Source organism: Eulemur rufifrons, chromosome 7, assembly GCF_041146395.1.
Source record: "Eulemur rufifrons isolate Redbay chromosome 7, OSU_ERuf_1, whole genome shotgun sequence".
NCBI classification, from domain to species: Eukaryota; Metazoa; Chordata; class Mammalia; order Primates; family Lemuridae; genus Eulemur; species Eulemur rufifrons.
The window spans coordinates 279,786,751-279,803,626 of NC_090989.1; the positions used below are offsets into that span (position 1 = coordinate 279,786,751).

A 16,876-nucleotide genomic window follows, 5' to 3' on the forward strand; every position below is an offset into this window, starting at 1 on the left:
GCTTACGCTGATGCCACTTGGTTGATTTCCCATTGCAGGACAACCCAGCATTGTCCATGGCTGGCCAGTTTCACTTTTTCCAGCCCCTTGTGAGTGAGGTGATCACTGTGAAGTCAAACAGGTGGCTTCCTTCGGTAAGAGTGCTGGAGGGTACCTGTTCCAAGTCGGTCAATATTTGACCCTTCACCACTTCTGACCCTTTAGGGGGGGGTCCTTCCAGTGTGATCCTGGCACAAAGCGCTGGTAAGCACAGCATGCCTGGAAGTGGCCGGAATGGCAGTAAAGAACCAGGATCCCCCAGAGGGGCACGCTGTGGCCAGCACACCCCATGCGGGCTAGTCATCACTTTCCCGAGACAGTGGCTACTTAACAAGGTGTAAATGTCTTTTCTCCTGTTTAGATGAGCTTTTTAGCGCAAAGTTGGAACAGTCGCTCTGGCTGAACCAGCAAGCTCAGTCTAGTTAAGTGATGAGCCTGAGAGACTTTTAGTTCATTCGTCCATAATTTGTAATTTACCATAATTTGGGTGAGGTTTTATTTTTCCCTGAGGTATACGCCCTTGTGAATAATATCTAGGTAGGGCCAACCACTCCGAGGGGGCGACAGTTTGGGATTAGCCCATTTTACACCCACGACATCTGAGACGAAGAGAGACTTGCAGGACTTGGTCGAGGAGGCCCAGCGCATTAGGAGCGGCGGCCAGGTCCTGGCTGGTCCTGGGGTTAGGGGGTCAGCCCCAGCGGGAGTGGACCCACGACACAGGCTGCGCTCCGACGCCGGCAGGGGGCGCCGGGCCCGCCCCTCTGAGCGCGCGGGGGAGCACAGTCGGAGGACCCGGGTCCAGAGTGCCCCTACTGTGCTCCCATCCCGGGGCAGAGGCCAGTGCCACGCCGAGCGGGGACTGCGGCCGCAGAAGACGGGGTACTGGGCCCGGAATCCCGCGGAATTTTGGATCCGGGGGAGGTGCCGGGGCCTCGGACCCCGGGAGCGGGCTGTACGGCGTTACCCGGCGCGGCCGAGAGGCGGCGCTGGTACCAGATCCCCGGAGGGCCCGCGGGTCTCGGGAGGGGGCGCCCGATCCCTCATCTCCAGCGCCGCTTCCCGGGAAGTTTCAAGTTTGAAAGTCCTGGCGGAGGGGCCGCGGCTTCCGGAACCCGAGTGGTCGGGAGGAGAGGCCGAGCGGCCGCAGCGGCGCCATGGAGGAGCGGGCGCAGCGGCAGGTGAACGGGGCCGGGGGCGGGAAGCCTCGTTCGCGGCGTCCCCAGCCCCGCCCCCGCGCCCCCAGTCCCCGCTCCGGCCCCGCAACAGCTTCGCAGGCAGCCGTGAGCGCGGGTTAGGTCGGTCATGGGCCCTGGAACCGACTCCAGGTCAGCCTGGAGCTTCGAGTCAGACCCGCCCGTAGCACATCTGACTCCGCAGGGTGGGCCCCTAGGGGGTCCCAGAGTTTCCTAAAATCGGTTCTTCCAGGTGGGACTCTAAGGCCGATGGGAATTAGCGGGAAAGCAAAGGGGGTCGGGGAGAGGGATGCGTGTGTGCACCTGGGGTGGGGGGTCCTTCCCAGAGCACACGGGGGCGGGGGGAGGGGCCTAGCCCCACGCCGGGGCGGGAACCTTTGGGTACAGAGTGTTCCAGAATTCCGAGGGGGCCGGGGTTCCTGCCCAGAGCTGGCAGTAGGTGCGCGCGCGGGCCCAAAGGGCCAAGGCTTTGTGTGTGTCCATCTGTCTGTTACTGTGGAGGGAGAGGTGGTGTCCTGTCCCAGAGCAACTGGGGGTGGGCGGGGACGTTTGTGTACAAGATAGGGTCCCACCGGGGAGCAGAGAGGAGGTGTGTGTGGTCAGGATTCCAGCCCAGAGCAGACAGGACACACACAGGGCTGTGTTGGGGGTGAGGTGTGGTAGACAGAGACTCCTTGAGTGCTCGCACCCCAGTGGCTTAGGGAGCCTTCAGGCTGGGTCTACCACCTCCCCTACCCTTCCTCCGGAGGTGCCTCCGCCTGTTCCAGCCGTGGCCTGTACACATTTTCCGATTTCCTGCAAGCCTCCGCCCTGCAGCAAGTGGCTGGGTGACTCAGGACCCTGGTGGCCAGGCCTCCAGCTCCATGGGATCTTTGTCTGCTCCGGCCTTTGGCTCTGGCCCTCTTGCCTAGGGCGGTCAAAGGATTTCCTGAGCCTCGCCCTTGCCCTCTGGCAGCCCAGCCAGCGACCCAGCCTAGGCCTGGGGTGGGGGGGTCCCTGAGGCTGGGGTCACCACCCCTTCCACTAGGCTCAGGAGATGGAACACAGAGAGGTAAGGTGGGGTCCCTGCAAGAGTCTGTTGGGAGGGGCATCGTGGGTCACCTCGGCCTGCGGTCACCTTTGGCACTAGCTGGTTTGAAATGTTGGCCTCTGGAAAGGAGATTTTCCTCTTCCTGGCTCCAGCCTGGAGTGAGGCAGTGAGAGACTTCGACCCCCCTCCCCCAGGAGCCAAGGTGGGAGTGGGCACCAGGAGACCTCCCCAGTCCCTCTCTGTGCCTCCGCTTTGCCACCTGTGGCACTGGGATGTGCGGAACAAGCCCTGGCCTCACAGGCCACTGGCTACCTTCTCCAGGTGATTCTGGGTGAATCCCTCCTTAGTGCTGAGCTTTTTCTCACTCCCAGATCTTACTCTGGCTCCCAGATGTACGGCAGCCTAGTTCCCCATGGCTGGCAGGGAGAGGCTAGTGTCCATCCCCACCAGCCCCAAGAGGGTGGCCTCTCCTCTGTCTCGACTGTGGGCAAATTACTTCACCTCTCTGGGTCTCAGTTTCCTCATCTCTAAAATGGGGATAATAACTGCTCCTAACTGGTGGGGTTGCTGGGAGGAGCAAGAAGGTAATATACACCATGCTTTTAGAACAGAACCTGGCACCCAGTGAGCATTGCATAAGCATTGCAAGTTTCCCCTTCCCCTTCTCTAAACAGCAGAGGACAGGAGCATGGGCTATGTGAGTGGCCCTCGGCTTTCTGTCTGGCTCTAAGGGCAGAGATGCTTCGCATGTGTGTGTCGGTCCTGGATGTGGTCCCTCCGCCCTCTCCATCTGCAGGGAGCAGGGGCTGCTGGTAGGGCTGTATCCCATGCCTCCTCTCCGCCCTTCTGCAGCCTGGGCCGGGCCAGCGGCCTTCAGAAGATGAGAAAGAGGCGATCCGTCGGGCCATCCAGAAGGAGCTGAAAATCAAGGAGGGCGTGGAGAACCTGCGGCGGGTAGCCACAGACCGCCGCCACCTGGGCCACGTGCAGCAGCTGCTGCGCTCCTCCAACCGCCGCCTGGAGCAGCTGCATGGTGAACTGCGGGAGCTACACGCCCACATCCTGCTGCCTGGCCCCGGGCCTGGCCAGGCTGGTGAGTGAGGAGCTGAGACCCCTCAGGACAGGAGGCTGCAGGCTGACCCAGGCCCTGGCCCTGGGCCGAGACTGCCTTGCCTCCCTGAGCCTCCTCCCAGAGCTCCCACTGATAGCCCAGGAGGCAAGGGAGGGGAGAGTTAGGCCATGGGGGTCTCGGCTGTAGGTGATGGGAACACTCCCTGCAACAGAACCTGTGGGCTTGGGCCCCCAGCTGCGGGCTGAGCAGCAGCCAAAGGCACGGCACCTGGAGGCTCTACGGAGGCAGCTGCAGGTGGAGCTGAAGGTGAAACAGGGGGCTGAGAACATGACCCACACGTGTGCCAGTGGGACCCCCAAGGTGAGGCCCCCAGCCTGATGGGGGAGGCACAGCCCCAACCCCCACTCTGGTGAGACTTGGCTGTCAGATATTAGGGGAGGAGCAGCTGTGCCCCAATCCTGACAAGGAAATGCAGCCCAGCCATTGACCCTCTAGGTCAGTCTGCTGGGGGAAATGCCACCCCAAACCCCAGCTGGGCAGGAACGTGTGGCCCTGAGCCCGAGACTAACGGAGAAGGCCCTGTACCTGTCCAGTGGGGTCCCAGTCCAGTTCCCAGTCCCACCTCCCAGTATGACATGGGGAGCCCCAGTCCGTGTCTGACAGGAAGGAAGGCTTGTCCCCGGCCCTGATCGGATTGGGGAGGCCTAGGCCACAAGGCTCTGCGCCTGCAGCCGGCCTGGCCAGGGAAGCTTGACTCTCGCGTCTGGCCTACCGAGGGAGGCTCTGGCTGAGAACTGGTCTGATGGGGCATACATCATGGCCCCGCAGGAGAAGAAGCTCCTGGCAGCCGCCCAGCAGATGCTGCGGGACAGTCAGCTGAAGGTGGCCCTGCTGCGGATGAAGATCAGCAGCCTGGAGGCCAGTGGGTCCCCTGAGCCAGGTGAGGCCTTGAGAAGGCGGCAGGGCCGCGCAGGGCCGGGCAGGGCCGGAACGCTCTCCTCCTCCCCCAGGCCCTGAGCTGCTGGCAGAGGAGCTGCAGCACCGACTGCGCGTGGAGGCTGCCGTGGCCGAGGGCGCCAAGAACGTGGTGAAGCTGCTCGGTAGCCGGAGAACACAGGACCGCAAGGCGCTGGCCGAGGTCAGGCCCCGGCCCCTCCCTGCTGCCCTCTCCAAGGGTCTGCCTGTTCTCGTAGCACCTTCTGCAGTGGCAGGAGGCACCTTCTGTGGAGATGTCATGTGGGTGGTGACTCTGGGTGGCCTGGGCCACTGCTGCCCCACGTGTCCCATGGGCCTGCCCCTGCCTGTGTCCCCTCTGTAGGCCCAGGCCCAGCTCCAAGAGTCCTCCCAGAAACTGGACCTCCTTCGGCTGGCCCTGGAACAGCTGCTGGAGGGACTGCCGCCTGCTCACCCTCTGCGCAGCAGAGTGGCCCGGGAGCTGCAGACTGCGGTGCCTGGGAGCCCCCAACCCTCAGGGACACTTGTGAAGCCCACTGCCCTGACAGGTAGCGAGGAGTCCCTCCTACTTCAGAGCTCTCCTTCCCTTTTGGGGAGGACCCAGAAGCACAGTGGGGAAGCACTTCGGGGAGGAGTTCTAATGCTGGCATCACCACCCACTAGCTGTGTGACCTTGGGCAGCTGACATCCCTCTCTGAACCTCAGTTTATCCATCTGTATAATGGGGATGATTATATTCATAGCACTTCCCTCATAAGGTTGCTGTGAAAGTACAGTAACTTGTTGAAGTTACTGTACGTGAAGTGCTGAGCGCAGTGCCTGGCAGAGTCTGCACTGGGACAATGTAGCTATTATTTAAATAAATAAATGTAATAATGCTTTAAGCTGTAGCGTTAGGGAGCCCACAGACCTGGAGGCCTTGGCAGTCCTCAGCAGCTCAGATTATTAGAAAGTTCTTTCTTACCTTGAGCTGAGATGTGTCTCCTTATAGCAATCAACAAATAACCTGAGAGCTTGGGCTTTGCAGCCCTGAGCTTCCCGCCTGAGATGCAGCCAGGAGAGCCAATGGCTGCCTGCGCAGAGCACAGGCGTGCAGCAGACGGCCCCCTTCCACCAGCAGCAGCGCTGAGAAGAGGAAGTGCAGGGGCTGGATGAGGCCCTCTCATCTGGCCTTGGGGAATCAAGGAATGCTTCCTGGAGCGAGTGGTGCTTGAGCTTGGCCTTGAAGAACCCATAGGAGTACTTAAGTGGCCAAGGAGATGAGCTGGGGAAGGCAAAGGGAAGAGTTTGTTAAAAGGCCTGGAATCCAGCTACTCGCGGCCACCCTACCCTAGCTCCTGGCTAAATGCCCCGGTTCCTTGAGTCTTCTTTCCAAGGTCTTCCACTCTGAACACCTGCCTTTGTTTATAAGGGCTCTCTGTGTGTAACCCCCAGGCCTGGACTCCTTAAATGGTGCTCTTGGGCTCACTTTGTATCCTCAAAAGCTGCTAGATTCCCATTGCTTCCTCTACCCTTTGAGAGACAGAACTCTGGTGACCCTGAAAATGAACTTACTCGGTTGGCAAAGCGTGTTTCACACCTTGGGGGAGGTGGGGCCAAGTTGGGACTTACCTCCCCTGCTCAGATGGAGAAGCTGAGGCCTGGGGCAGGTGGGACAGCACAGGAGGTCAGGCGTCCTGCTCCCTGCCCCAAGCTCTTGTCCCTGCCGCGGTGTTCCCTGGGCCCTGAGCAGCATCCCACCAGGTGCTGTGGCTCTGCGCAGCCTGGCTGAGGTCTGGGTTATGCTCTGCACCTGTGTCCCTGCTGCCCTCGCATGTGGAGGGGACAGCCAGTTGTTCTGCTCAAGGATGGCAGGTCTATGTGGGTAGGGTCTGGATTCAGCCACCCCCTGGTGAGAGTGGCATTCCTAGGATGTCAGGGCACATTGGTGGAGGCAGTGGGAAGATGGCATCTGACAATGCCCCCCGACAGGGACACTGCAGGTCCGCCTCCTGGGCTGTGAGCAGCTGCTGACAGCTGTGCCTGGACGTTCTCCGGTGGCCGCGCTGGCTGGCAGCCCCTCCGAGGGCTGGCTTCGGACCAGGGCAAGGCAACAGCGTGGTGGAGGCGAGCTGGCCCGTGAGTGGGGAAGGAGCTATGCGGGGCTGCAGGGGACTCCTGCCCTGGGCCTGCTCTGATCCCTAGCTCTGACCCTGCAGGCGAGGTGTTGGCTGTGCTGAAGGTGGACAACCGCACTGTGGGCCAGACAGGCTGGGGGCAGGTCGCCGAGCAGTCTTGGGACCAGACCTTTGTCATCCCACTGGAGCGAGTAAAGCTGGCCTTTGCATGGTTTGGGGTGACCTTGTGGCAGGGTGGAGCCGCCCAGGTCAGGGCTCGTGCCGTGCCCCAGCCTCAGCCTGGCCCCTCTGTGCAGGCCCGAGAGCTGGAGATCGGGGTGCGTTGGCGAGACTGGCGGCAGCTGTGTGGCGTGGCCTTCCTGAGGCTCGAGGACTTCCTGGACAATGCCTGTCACCAGCTGTCCCTCAGCCTGGTGCCACAGGGGCGGCTCTTCGCCCAGGTGCTGACTGCCCCTGCCTTCGGACCTGGCGGGCCCCTGGGTGCACAGGGTGAGGCGGGCCTTCAAGACTGACCCGCCGTGTGGAGGGATCCAGACTGTGGACCAGAGAGGGCTGGTCTCCAGGCATAAGGACTCCCAGCCACTCTCGCCCCTAAGGGGCCGCATCTGGAGGCCTGCGTCCTTGTCCTGTGCCTATCTCAGCCGTGACCCTGGACAAGTGCCTCTCTTCTCTGGGCCTCAGTTTCTCCACTGGTACCAATGAGGACATTGAAGCCATTTTTCTGGCTCTTGCATCTTTTGACACTGGGAGCTTGGGCTGAGCTCCTGGGGCAGAGGAAGTACCATGGCAGATGGGGTGGGAGGGGGCCAGTCCTCAACCCTGCCCTCTGCCCCTGCAGGTGACCTTCTGTGATCCTGTCATTGAGAGGCGGCCCCGGCTACAGAGGCAGAAACGCATTTTCTCTAAACGTAGAGGTGTGGAGGGCGTGGGGCTCTGTGTGTGGGGAGCAGGGCTGGTCCTCCAGGGGCCCCGGACTGAGCTCCCCCCTTGTCCCCAGGCCAGGACTTCTTGAGGGCTTCCCAGATGAACCTCAGCATGGCGGCCTGGGGGCGCTTGGTCATGAGCTTGCTGCCCCCCTGCAGCTCCCCAAGCACGATCAGCCCCCCCAAAGGGTGCCCTCAGACCCCGACTACACCCCGGGGGGGCTCCGACCCTGCCTCCCCCAGGTGAGGAGCCGCCTTGCCCAGCCTGCATGCTTCTCTCCACGTTCAGGCGGTGTCTGTCCCGGCTGCCCATCCCCCTACCCTGTCTGTCTGTCTGTCTCTGCATGGCTGTGTATCTGTCCTTCCCGCTATTCCATCTGCCTGTGCTGGGCCATGTGTCTGCTTCCCCCCCACAGTAATTTCCTGCCCAAGAAGACCCCCTTGGCAGAAGAGATGAAGCCCCCACCCAAGCCCCCGCGCCTCTACCTGCCCCAGGAGCCGACCCCCGAGGAGACCCCGGTGAGGGATGGGCGGGGCTCATAGGCTGGGGGGCTGCCTGGGAGGGGCTGGCAGCCTGGAGGGGAAGCGGGGAGACAGGCCAGCCCTGCCCTGAGCCCCTCTGCCCTCGCAGCGCATCAAACGCCCCCACATGGAGCCCAGGACTGGACTCGGGCCGTCTCCACCAGCCTCCCCTGCCAGGTACCTCCATCTGGTGTGCATCATACTTGAGCATCGGTGTCCCCATTTGTGCGTGGCTTGGTGGCTCCTTGGATGTGCGCAGTGACTGGCTCTCAGGTCCTTACGTGCTGAACCCACATTATTGAGCTCCAGCTGCATGCCGGACTCAGGGATCTGCTGTTCTAGGGGTGCTCACTGCAGGGCTCGTCCTCAAGCGCCATAGCTGGGGACAGCCTGGAACTGGGCATGGAGGGCTTGGAGTGGCTCTGGGTGGGGGCCCAGCCCTTGTCCTGGGGGCTTCCTGTGTCCTCTCTCTTGCAGGAAACCACCCCGACTGCAGGACTTCCGCTGCTTGGCCGTACTTGGCCGGGGACACTTCGGGAAGGTAGTGGGTTGAAGAGGGTGCAGTGGGGTGGGAGCCCCCGGCACATTAACCAGGAGACATTGATCTGTGGGGGGTGAAGAAGTGAAGGCCCCTGTGCAGCCCACCTGGAGCCCAACCTCTCCCTGGTCCTCAGGTCCTCCTGGTCCAGTTCAAGGGGACGGGGAAATACTACGCCATCAAAGCACTGAAGAAACAGGAGGTGCTCGGCCGGGACGAGGTAGAGAGGTGTGTAGCAGGGCTGGGGGCCCAGGCACCAGGGACGTTGGCCCTGGAAGACACCCAGGATGGCTGGCCTGGGCTTTGAGCACCCAGAAGACAGCTGAAGGCTCTTGGGGCTTTGAAGTAGTGATGCTGTGGGGCCAGGCAGGCCTGTGTCCTCTTTTTGGTGCTTGCAGCTGCGTACGCTTGGGCAGGTTCCCTCTTCTCTCTGTACCTCAGTTTGCTGTTCTGTAAAATGGGGGCATTAGTGGTAATACAGGTTCCGTGACCCATGTGAGCCCTTGATATTTAGAAACCACCACTCTACCCACTGAGCACTTTGAGGGCCCAGTGAACCAGCGGTGGTGCGGGGGTGGGGCAGGGCACAGCTGGGGAAGGGTTTTCCTCCCTCTAAGACCCCAGCCTCCCCTGCAGCCTGTACTGCGAGAAGCGGATCCTGGAGGCTGTGGGCTGCACGGGGCACCCCTTCCTGCTCTCCCTTCTCGCCTGCTTCCAGACCTCCAGCCACGCCTGCTTCGTGACTGAGTTTGTGCCCGGTGGTGACCTCATGATGCAGATCCACGAGGATGTCTTTCCTGAGCCCCAGGCCTGGTGGGTTCCCCTTCCTCCTGCCTGCCTCTTCCAGAAAACTTCCCCTGGGTCCCCAGAGCTGCTCCCTTCCTCCTCCTGCAGAGGAGCTGGCAGTCAGAGAGGCCTTGGTTCCCATTCTGGTGTCAGCTCTCAGCGTTCGTGCCCGTGGGCTTCCATTTATGAAGCCGTGAATCGCCTTGTAATGACTGTTTCGTGGGGTTGTTGCCTAGACGAGAGTAGCATTTATAAATTGGTTGGCACGGGGACTGGCAGCTGGAGTTATTTTTTCCCTCCAGTGCGGCCTCTGGAGTTAGACCTAAACTGGCATATCAGCCCTGCCTCTGGCTGCGTGACCCTAGGCAGGTCACTTACCTGGAGTCTCAGATCCTCATCCGAAAAGTAGGCATAATGAGCATCAACTGCAGGCTGCTGGGAGGACACAGGACCCTTGGCACGGTCCCTGGCACAACTTAAGGGCCCAGGAAGGATAGGTTGTAAGTGCGCAGCAACCTTGGGACAACCTTGGGCTCCCCCAGGCCTAGGCAGGATGTTTGTCCCAGTCTCTCTTCCACATGTGATTCTGGCTTGGACATCCAGGTGTCCCCAGGCCATGGCTTCCCTGGTGCCTGTCCTGGGCCTGAATTCACCCATATACCCCTCCTCCAGCTTCTACCTGGCCTGTGTGGTCCTGGGGCTACAGTTCTTACACCAGAAGAAGATCATTTACAGGTAGCTTTTGTCCCACAGGTGCCCGAGGGAGGGAGGCGGGAGGGAGGTGGATGCTGCCCTCCTGGGCTGCTCTGGGGGCAGTTTCTGGTCCCCAGGTCGCAGCCCTTCTCAGCCGCTTTGACATGGCCCCTTGCACGCAGGGACCTGAAGTTGGATAATCTCCTGCTGGACGCCCAGGGCTTCCTGAAGATCGCAGACTTTGGGCTATGCAAGGAAGGTGGGGGTCACCCGTCAGGATCCATGTCCTCCAGCATTACCTACCCAGCACGGGCCGGCAGGGTGGTGGGCAGGTGGCATCTCCCAGGAAATCCCCTCTCCACCCATGAATGCCCTGGCACTCCCCTCACCCTCATTCTAGGGGACAGCTGGCCACCTTGGCCCCTGCTTCCTAGCCCTAGAGGCTTTTAAAGGGCCTCAGCTGACACTTGGCCTGAGGGAGAACCTATGGTTGGGTCTGGGTATTGGGTCCTGCCTTTTGTGGGACCTTGGCATGTGAGCTTGGCTGAGACTCCACCTCCTCGTGCAGTCAAATGGCACTGTGACCGTCCCCACCTGGTCAGGTGCCGGGCAAGCCCTGGCACAGGGTTGGGTTCCTGGAATCCTAAGGGTGAGCTATTGGTTCTTACAAGCATAGAGGTTACTGTGAATGGGACACGCCGAGCAGGCATTGGTGTGAGTGTTGGTTTGCAGGGATTGGGTTCGGGGACCGGACAAGCACCTTCTGTGGCACCCCAGAGTTCCTGGCCCCTGAAGTGCTGACCCAGGAGTCGTACACGCGGGCTGTGGACTGGTGGGGGCTGGGCGTGCTGCTCTACGAGATGCTGGTGGGCGAGGTGCGCACTGGAGTGGGCTGCCGGGGCCTCCAGGTTGGGGGGGTGGGTGGCCCAGGCACCCTGCTGAGCCCCCATCTCCACAGTGCCCATTCCCAGGGGACACGGAGGAGGAAGTGTTTGACTGCATTGTCAACGCGGATGCCCCATGCCCCCGCTTTCTGTCGGCGCAGGGGCTCGAGCTCATTCAGAAGGTGAGCACTGCAGGGGCCGGGTGGGGCTGGACAGCTGCTCACGGCTCGTGTGCCCGCTGCTGCCCACCCTTGGGGCCCTGTGGCCCAGCTTGCTTGTGGCGCTGGTGGAGGCGGGCAGTGCCTGGGGCTGGGTGCCCCAAGTGAACATTTGTCCTTTTGCCCAGCTCCTCCAGAAGTGCCCGGAGAAGCGCCTGGGGGCGGGAGAGCAGGATGCTGAGGAGATCAAGATCCAGCCGTTCTTCAGGGTGAGTGGCTGGGGCAGCCGTGGTCCCCAGCACCTGGCAGGGTGGGCAGCATGGAGTGACCCCTGGGGGCTGCTGTTCCTGCCACTTCAGGCACCTCTGCCCTTGCCCCCAGACCACCGACTGGCAGGCCCTGCTTGCCCGCACCATCCGGCCCCCCTTCGTGCCCGCGCTCTGCGGCCCTGCAGACCTGCGCTACTTCGAGGGCGAGTTCACGGGGCTGCCGCCTGCCCTGACCCCTCCTGCACCCCGAAGCGCCCTCAGTGCCCGCCAGCAGGCCGCCTTCCGGGACTTTGACTTCGTGTCAGAGCGATTCCTAGAGCCCTGAGGGCCGCTCCCAACGCCTCCACCCCCTGCCCAGACGGTTAAAGCCTGTGCTCGCCTGGCTGTGTGGCCTGCACGGAGGCCCAGGCCTTGCTTGCTATTTATATGCCCTTGGGACTTGTGGTGGCAGCCACGGGGCTGCTGTCAGGGGCTTTGCTCAGTGTCACTAGACGAAGCCTGTCACTGCTCCCTCCTGCCCACCCCTCCTCTGCCTCCCAGCGAGACCCAGACCCGCAGGGGTGCCACAGTAAGGAGTGGTTTTGTTTGTCTTTTTAATACTTGACTTGCTTCATGGATTATTAAACTTGTAAAACTGTGCTTGGAGGCAGCCTGGCCTGGGGTTGGGGGGAGCCCGGGGTCTGTTTGGGCTTGTGTCCCCCACAGGTCCTCTTCTTCCTGTGGAAGGCAGATTTGCCCAGCGGCGGGGATTCTGTCTGAAGCCCCGCTCCGAGGCCTGGAGGGTGGCAGGAGTGAACAGCCCCAGGCCCCCGCGAGCCGCCCCCAGCAGGTACGGCCCCTCTGGTTTGCAGGCATGAGATAGCTGCCCTGCCCTGTGAGCCTAAACAGCCGGGCTGCTGCCCTCCTCTTCCTCCTCAGCCCAGAGGGTCTCCCAGGACCCCGAGGGCCACCCACAGAAGAAGTGGGCCAGGTTGCGGGTCAGGCCGCGGTCAAAGGGGTTGCCGGGGCGCTGGCGGAGGTAGGCTATGCGGTGTGAGGAGATGAACTCCCAGGTGGTGGTGTTGCTGGCCACCAGGTAGACGTGTGAGGCCAGGAGCAGGCCGGCCACCAATGTGAAGAGAGACAGCAGTAGGAAGGTGGCAAACAGGAGCCCGCTGGACCGCAGCCATAGCCCCCAGGGCTGGAAGAACCGGAGGCCTGACCTGCGGGACCGACAGGGACCGGAGCTAGGGGCGGCCAGGGGAGGCCCTCCTTCCCCGTGCTGGGCCCCAGGGAGCCCTGGCTCTGCATGCGTGTGGGTGCATGCTGCCCACCCTCCCCCAGGTGGTGGTGGTGGCACCTACCATGCCAGGTATAGGCCCCACAGAAGCACCACCAGCTGCAGCGCCAGGTAGACCACGAAGAGTGGGTGGTTGCGTTCCCCCACACAGTTCTCCATCCAGGGGCAGTGGTGGTCGTAGCGGCGGACGCAGCGGCGGCATTCACGGCAGTGCCGGGCCCGCAGGGGCTGCTGTGGGCACGGAGGGGAGTTGGAGCTCGATGCCAGCCTCCCTGTGGGCCCACCACTGAGGGGAGGGGAGGGTCAGGGGTCAGGGCCTGAATCTGGGAGGCTTTGGAGGAGTCGTGAGACCATGGCTCAGGGGCAGGAGGAGGTCAGGGAGTCTCAGCTTTGCCCCACCTCCTCCCACGGAGGTCTGTGCATCACCCACCAGCACCAGGCAGTATCTGCAGCGCCGAAGAGGGTTGGCCTGAGGCACCATGGCTGTCTGTTCCTCCTTAGGGTCCTCCTGAAAATGGGAACAGGGTGTAAGATGGGTTCCCCTGGGAGACAGATGGCACAGGTGGGCATCTCCCTTGGGGCCAACTTAGCTCTGGGTGTGGAGAGTTTAGAGTCCAACCCATGCAGAATGGAGGTGTGGGATGGGGCAGAGTGCCCTGGACTGAGCGAAGCTGTGTAACATTTGCAAGCAGCTTCCCCTCTCTGGGCCTCAGTGGTTTCTTCATCATGGGATGGGGTTCTAGGGCTGGCAAGAGGATTCACTGAGATGCCCCCCAAGAGCCCGCAGCACAGGGCCTGGCATGGAGACCGTTACTGGGGCCTTGGATCCCTGCTGATGGAAGGAGGGGTTCAAGCCCACAGGGGCCCTGGTTACCTGGGGCTGGGGCTGAACATTCACGTAGCCTGGGTCCATGAGTGACACGGCCAGGTAGAGCAGCAAGGAGCCCAGCACCAAGAGCAGGAAGGTGAGAGGCAGGAGTAGCTCCCCCTGCTCTTCCCATTGCCGCAGCTCTGGAGGGGCCGGAGGAGGACAGTGAGGCTGGAGCCTGGCCAGAACAGGAGGGGGTAGGGCTGGGTGCAGCTGGTGGTGGGGAAATGCGCTCCTGGCCAAGCAAAGACCTGGAGGTGGGGATCCATGGGCGGCCATGTGTGGCCAGCAGTTCATCTGCACTTTATCTGGAGGGCAACAGGGAACCATGGAAGGTTGTAGGGCAAGATCTGTTTTCCGAAAGCTCTCTTAATGCTGGAGAAAAGATGGGTCAGGGGGAAGTCTGGCTGCAGGGTCTGGCGAAGAGGAAGAAGGGGGTGGCTGAACAAAGTCTGGCAGGAAGGGGGAGAAGGGGCGTGAAGGGGACCAGACCTGAATGGATATGGGAGAGAGGGAGGAGGGCTCCTGGGTCTCTGGCTCTCCGATGGGGAGAGACTGGCCAGGTCTGACATACAGGAGACAGAGACATAGGAGGGTGGAGCCAGTGGGCTCAGATGCTGCAGAGGGGCATGAGAGGAGCCAGGCCAGGAAGGGTCCAGTCTGGGTTTAAGCCTATGGGAGTGACTGGAGGTTTGGGAGAAGTGGGGAGGAGGGGGGAGTTGGTGAGGAATGAGGGGGCATCAGCAGAGTGTGGACAACTCTGGTGCCCCTTGGTTGTAAAAGGAAGCAGAGAAGGAAGGGGGGGGGTTTGAGAGGGTGTCTTCTGATGGGGAGACCTGAGCAAAGTTTTAGGCTAAAGGGCGAAGGCAGTGAAGGAGATTTGAGGTCTTGGGAGGAAAGTGAGAAGGGCCCCCAGTCCAGGGGCTGAGGCTGGACGATCGAGGGGCTGCGTAGGGGGCTACTCAGGGGAAAGTTGGGAGGGGGAATGGGCGCTACCATAGAAAGATGGGAGACAGACCGCTCCCCTATGGACTTGGGCAGCTAGTGGCTATGGTGGTGGGGAAGGGTGTGTGGGGGATGCCAGTCCTTGAATCTAGTTGATCCTCCTAATCTTATAGGTGGAAAGGTTGGGAGTCAATTCCTGGGAAGGATCAGGGGAAACGGGGCCCGGACCCAGTGGGCACCAGATGGGTCCTGGGATGGACAGGGCACCTGGCAGTGATCAGGAAGATGCTGAGATTAATTGGAGATCAACTGGATATCAGACGGAGAGCAGGTGGCTCTTGGAAAGATAGATGGGGAGGGGGCTTCAGGAGCTGGAGGAGAGCGGATCAATCCCAAGATCTCTGGGGATCGGGCGGGGGACCCTGTGGGACCCAAAGGTCTGGGGAACCAGGCGGAAGCGGGTGGGTCCGGGGTCGCGCGGGGTCCGGCTCACCGGTATCGTGCAGGAAGAGCACCAGCGTGATCCCCCAGGTCAGCACGGTGTGCCCGGTCCGCACTAGGACCCCAGGGCTGAGGAGCGCCCAGGGCGCCATCGCCTCGGCCCGGGGCCCCACCCGGAAGAAGCACCCAGAGGGGCGGGCCCTCCGAGGGAGGGGGCCGCGGCCAGCCGGGGATTGGTGGATCCTGGCGGTGGGCGGGGCGGGGCTGGCTCAAGGAATCTGCCTATTGGGTGGCAGCTGCGGCCGAGTGGGCCCTCAAGCCAACAGGTGCCTGAAGAGGCTGAGGGCGGGGCCGGCGCGCGCGCACCCGGTAACTCCCCCAACTCCCGCCCCCACCGACAGGTAACTTTTGAAAGCCCAGGAGCAGGCGCGCGTCTCCGCCCGCTCCCTTGGGATCCGCCCCGACGGCCTCGCGCATGCGTGCAGCTCCCTGGGCGCTTCGAAGGTCCAGGTGCGTGCTGTAGCTCCGGGAGGCAAAATTGTACCCGTGTCAAAGACGTGATGACTCAGGACTCGTGAGGGGCAGGGCTCGCCCAGGGTTGCTCAGTGGTGATATCCTTACCTCGTTTCGATTAATTTTCAGATATTGCAAACGGATGAGAAAAGTGGAAATCCCTGGTGCGTGGTCTAACTTGGGTGGGAGTTAGAAATACAAGCGCTGCCTCTTCCTACCTGTGTGACCTTGGGCAAGTTACTGAACCCCTCTGAGCTCTATTTTCTATCTCGATAAGGAGGGTGACAATAAGGTGGCTGGGGGAATTAAATGATGGAAGTGCGGTGTCTTAGCACTTAGACTGTCCTGTCTTCCCTGCTCTAAGCCACCACCTACACCCTGCCAGGCTGACTTTGCCAGCGGGAGGCTCCAGGCCGTTCTTCCCTGTGTCCCCAGGGCCTTCCGCATTCAGCCCTGCCTTTCCCAGGCACCTCCCCTTGACACTGGCATCCGTCTCTGCCTGCGCTGATTGGCCTGTCCCAGCTCTTGCGGCGTACCCCTCTGACGACGTTGACAGCTCCACATCCCTTTTTCTGTTGGGTAGCTGGCTCTTCCCATCCCATGTGGATCTGGTGGGTCCGCCCCTCACCCCAAAGGGTGGTGGGAGGAAGGGTGTGGGCCTGTGAGTGAGCAAGGCCAATCACAGTCATTCCATGTGATTACCGTATAGATACGGAGAGGGAAAAGGGGCATTTTTTGGATCTCACACGTAAAGGAATAGGATATAAGGGCAACCAGGAACCATCTTTACACTTTGTGGGGAGAGTCTGTCTGTGGTAGGAGAGAATGACACCGACTGATAAATATCAAAGACAAGCAGCACTAAGAGAGAGTGAGAGGTGGCATTAACAGCGTTGTCTGGGCCGTCTAGATCCAGCTACGCCTGAAGCCAACAATCGCTCTAGGTTCCCCGTTGTATTAGTCAATGACTTCCCACCTTTGAAGAACCTGGGTGGGTGTTTGAGTTGGTGTCTGTCATTGCAACTCAGTCTTGATAACGGCAATGGGTGTGTGACTTAACGTGCTGAGTGGGGACCTCTAGCACATCATCCATTCAACAAATAATTCTGAAGTTTCTGTGGGACAGGCGCTGTGCGGGTATCAAAGATAAACAAAGCTGGATGCTAGTTAAAGTGGTAAGGACAGATTTTAATCAGTAACATACTATCGCAATAGGGAACAGGGCCCAGCAGGAACTAACTCAACTTCTATTTGTGCAGAGGTGACTGCTAGTTATGGCAGTGTTCGTTTAAGTCTTTTAATGTGTTGGGAGGGGATGGATGAGTAGTTTTTATAGGCCAATGTTGAGGACTAGTCAAGAAGAGGGCTTAGAGGAGCCTGGCTAGAGTTTGGTCAAGGAGAGAGTCTAGACACTGGGCACACACCTACCTGGCATCTACTCCCTTGATTTGCTGCCAGTACCTAGACTATTCTTTTTTTTTTTGAGCCAGAGTCTCACTCTGTTGCCCAGGCTAGAGTGCCGTGGCGTCAGCCTAGCTCACAGCAACCTCAAACTCTCAGGCTCAAGCGATCCTCCTGCCTCAGCCTCCCAAGTAGCTGGGACTACAGGCATGTGCCACCATTCCTGGCCAATTTTTTTCTGTATATTG

At 61.0% G+C, this 16,876-nt stretch overlaps 2 protein-coding genes across 6 annotated transcripts; one reads left to right on the forward strand and one right to left on the reverse strand.

Moving 5' to 3' along the window:
* The first annotated feature begins 846 nt into the window (after positions 1-846).
* PKN3 (protein kinase N3) lies at positions 847-11,634 on the forward strand. 2 transcript variants are annotated; one of them, XM_069474728.1, is made up of 22 exons: positions 847-1,220; positions 3,118-3,358; positions 3,549-3,697; positions 4,166-4,277; positions 4,348-4,475; positions 4,656-4,839; positions 6,263-6,409; positions 6,490-6,599; positions 6,705-6,848; positions 7,247-7,322; positions 7,406-7,574; positions 7,748-7,850; positions 7,963-8,030; positions 8,331-8,394; positions 8,528-8,619; positions 9,028-9,204; positions 9,850-9,912; positions 10,053-10,129; positions 10,603-10,745; positions 10,829-10,936; positions 11,101-11,181; positions 11,294-11,634. In XM_069474728.1, the coding sequence occupies exons 1-22, from the start codon at positions 1,197-1,199 to the stop codon at positions 11,504-11,506; spliced, it is 2,673 nt and encodes an 890-aa protein (XP_069330829.1). In that variant the 5' UTR covers positions 847-1,196; the 3' UTR covers positions 11,507-11,634. The 2 variants fall into 2 exon arrangements, with proteins under 2 accessions (XP_069330829.1, XP_069330830.1); XM_069474729.1 differs by having other exon boundaries at positions 1,162-1,220; positions 11,101-11,134; positions 11,291-11,634.
* A 125-nt stretch (positions 11,635-11,759) lies between these two features.
* ZDHHC12 (zinc finger DHHC-type palmitoyltransferase 12) lies at positions 11,760-14,898 on the reverse strand. 4 transcript variants are annotated; one of them, XM_069474730.1, is made up of 5 exons: positions 14,767-14,898; positions 13,335-13,636; positions 12,891-12,968; positions 12,525-12,691; positions 11,760-12,383 (listed from the first exon to the last, which is right to left on the reverse strand). In XM_069474730.1, the coding sequence occupies exons 1-5, from the start codon at positions 14,864-14,866 to the stop codon at positions 12,062-12,064; spliced, it is 969 nt and encodes a 322-aa protein (XP_069330831.1). In that variant the 5' UTR covers positions 14,867-14,898; the 3' UTR covers positions 11,760-12,061. The 4 variants fall into 4 exon arrangements, with proteins under 4 accessions (XP_069330831.1, XP_069330833.1, XP_069330832.1 ...); XM_069474732.1 differs by having other exon boundaries at positions 11,764-12,383; positions 12,525-12,688; positions 13,335-13,471; XM_069474731.1 differs by having other exon boundaries at positions 11,765-12,383; positions 13,335-13,471.
* Between the last annotated feature and the right edge of the window lie 1,978 nt (positions 14,899-16,876).

Coding starts and splice junctions, on each gene's coding strand:
- ZDHHC12 (XM_069474730.1), bottom strand. CDS start 14,866: ATGGCGCCCTGGGCGCTCCTCAGCCCTGGGGTCCTAGTGCGGACCGGG. Junction 12,969..13,334: donor ATGTTCAGCCCCAGCCCCAG/GTAACCAGGGCC, acceptor TCCCATTTTCAG/GAGGACCCTAAGGAGGAACA. Junction 12,692..12,890: donor GCAGATACTGCCTGGTGCTG/GTGGGTGATGCA, acceptor CCGTGCCCACAG/CAGCCCCTGCGGGCCCGGCA.
- PKN3 (XM_069474728.1), top strand. CDS start 1,197: ATGGAGGAGCGGGCGCAGCGGCAG. Junction 4,840..6,262: donor GAAGCCCACTGCCCTGACAG/GTAGCGAGGAGT, acceptor GCCCCCCGACAG/GGACACTGCAGGTCCGCCTC. Junction 7,851..7,962: donor CGACCCCCGAGGAGACCCCG/GTGAGGGATGGG, acceptor CTGCCCTCGCAG/CGCATCAAACGCCCCCACAT.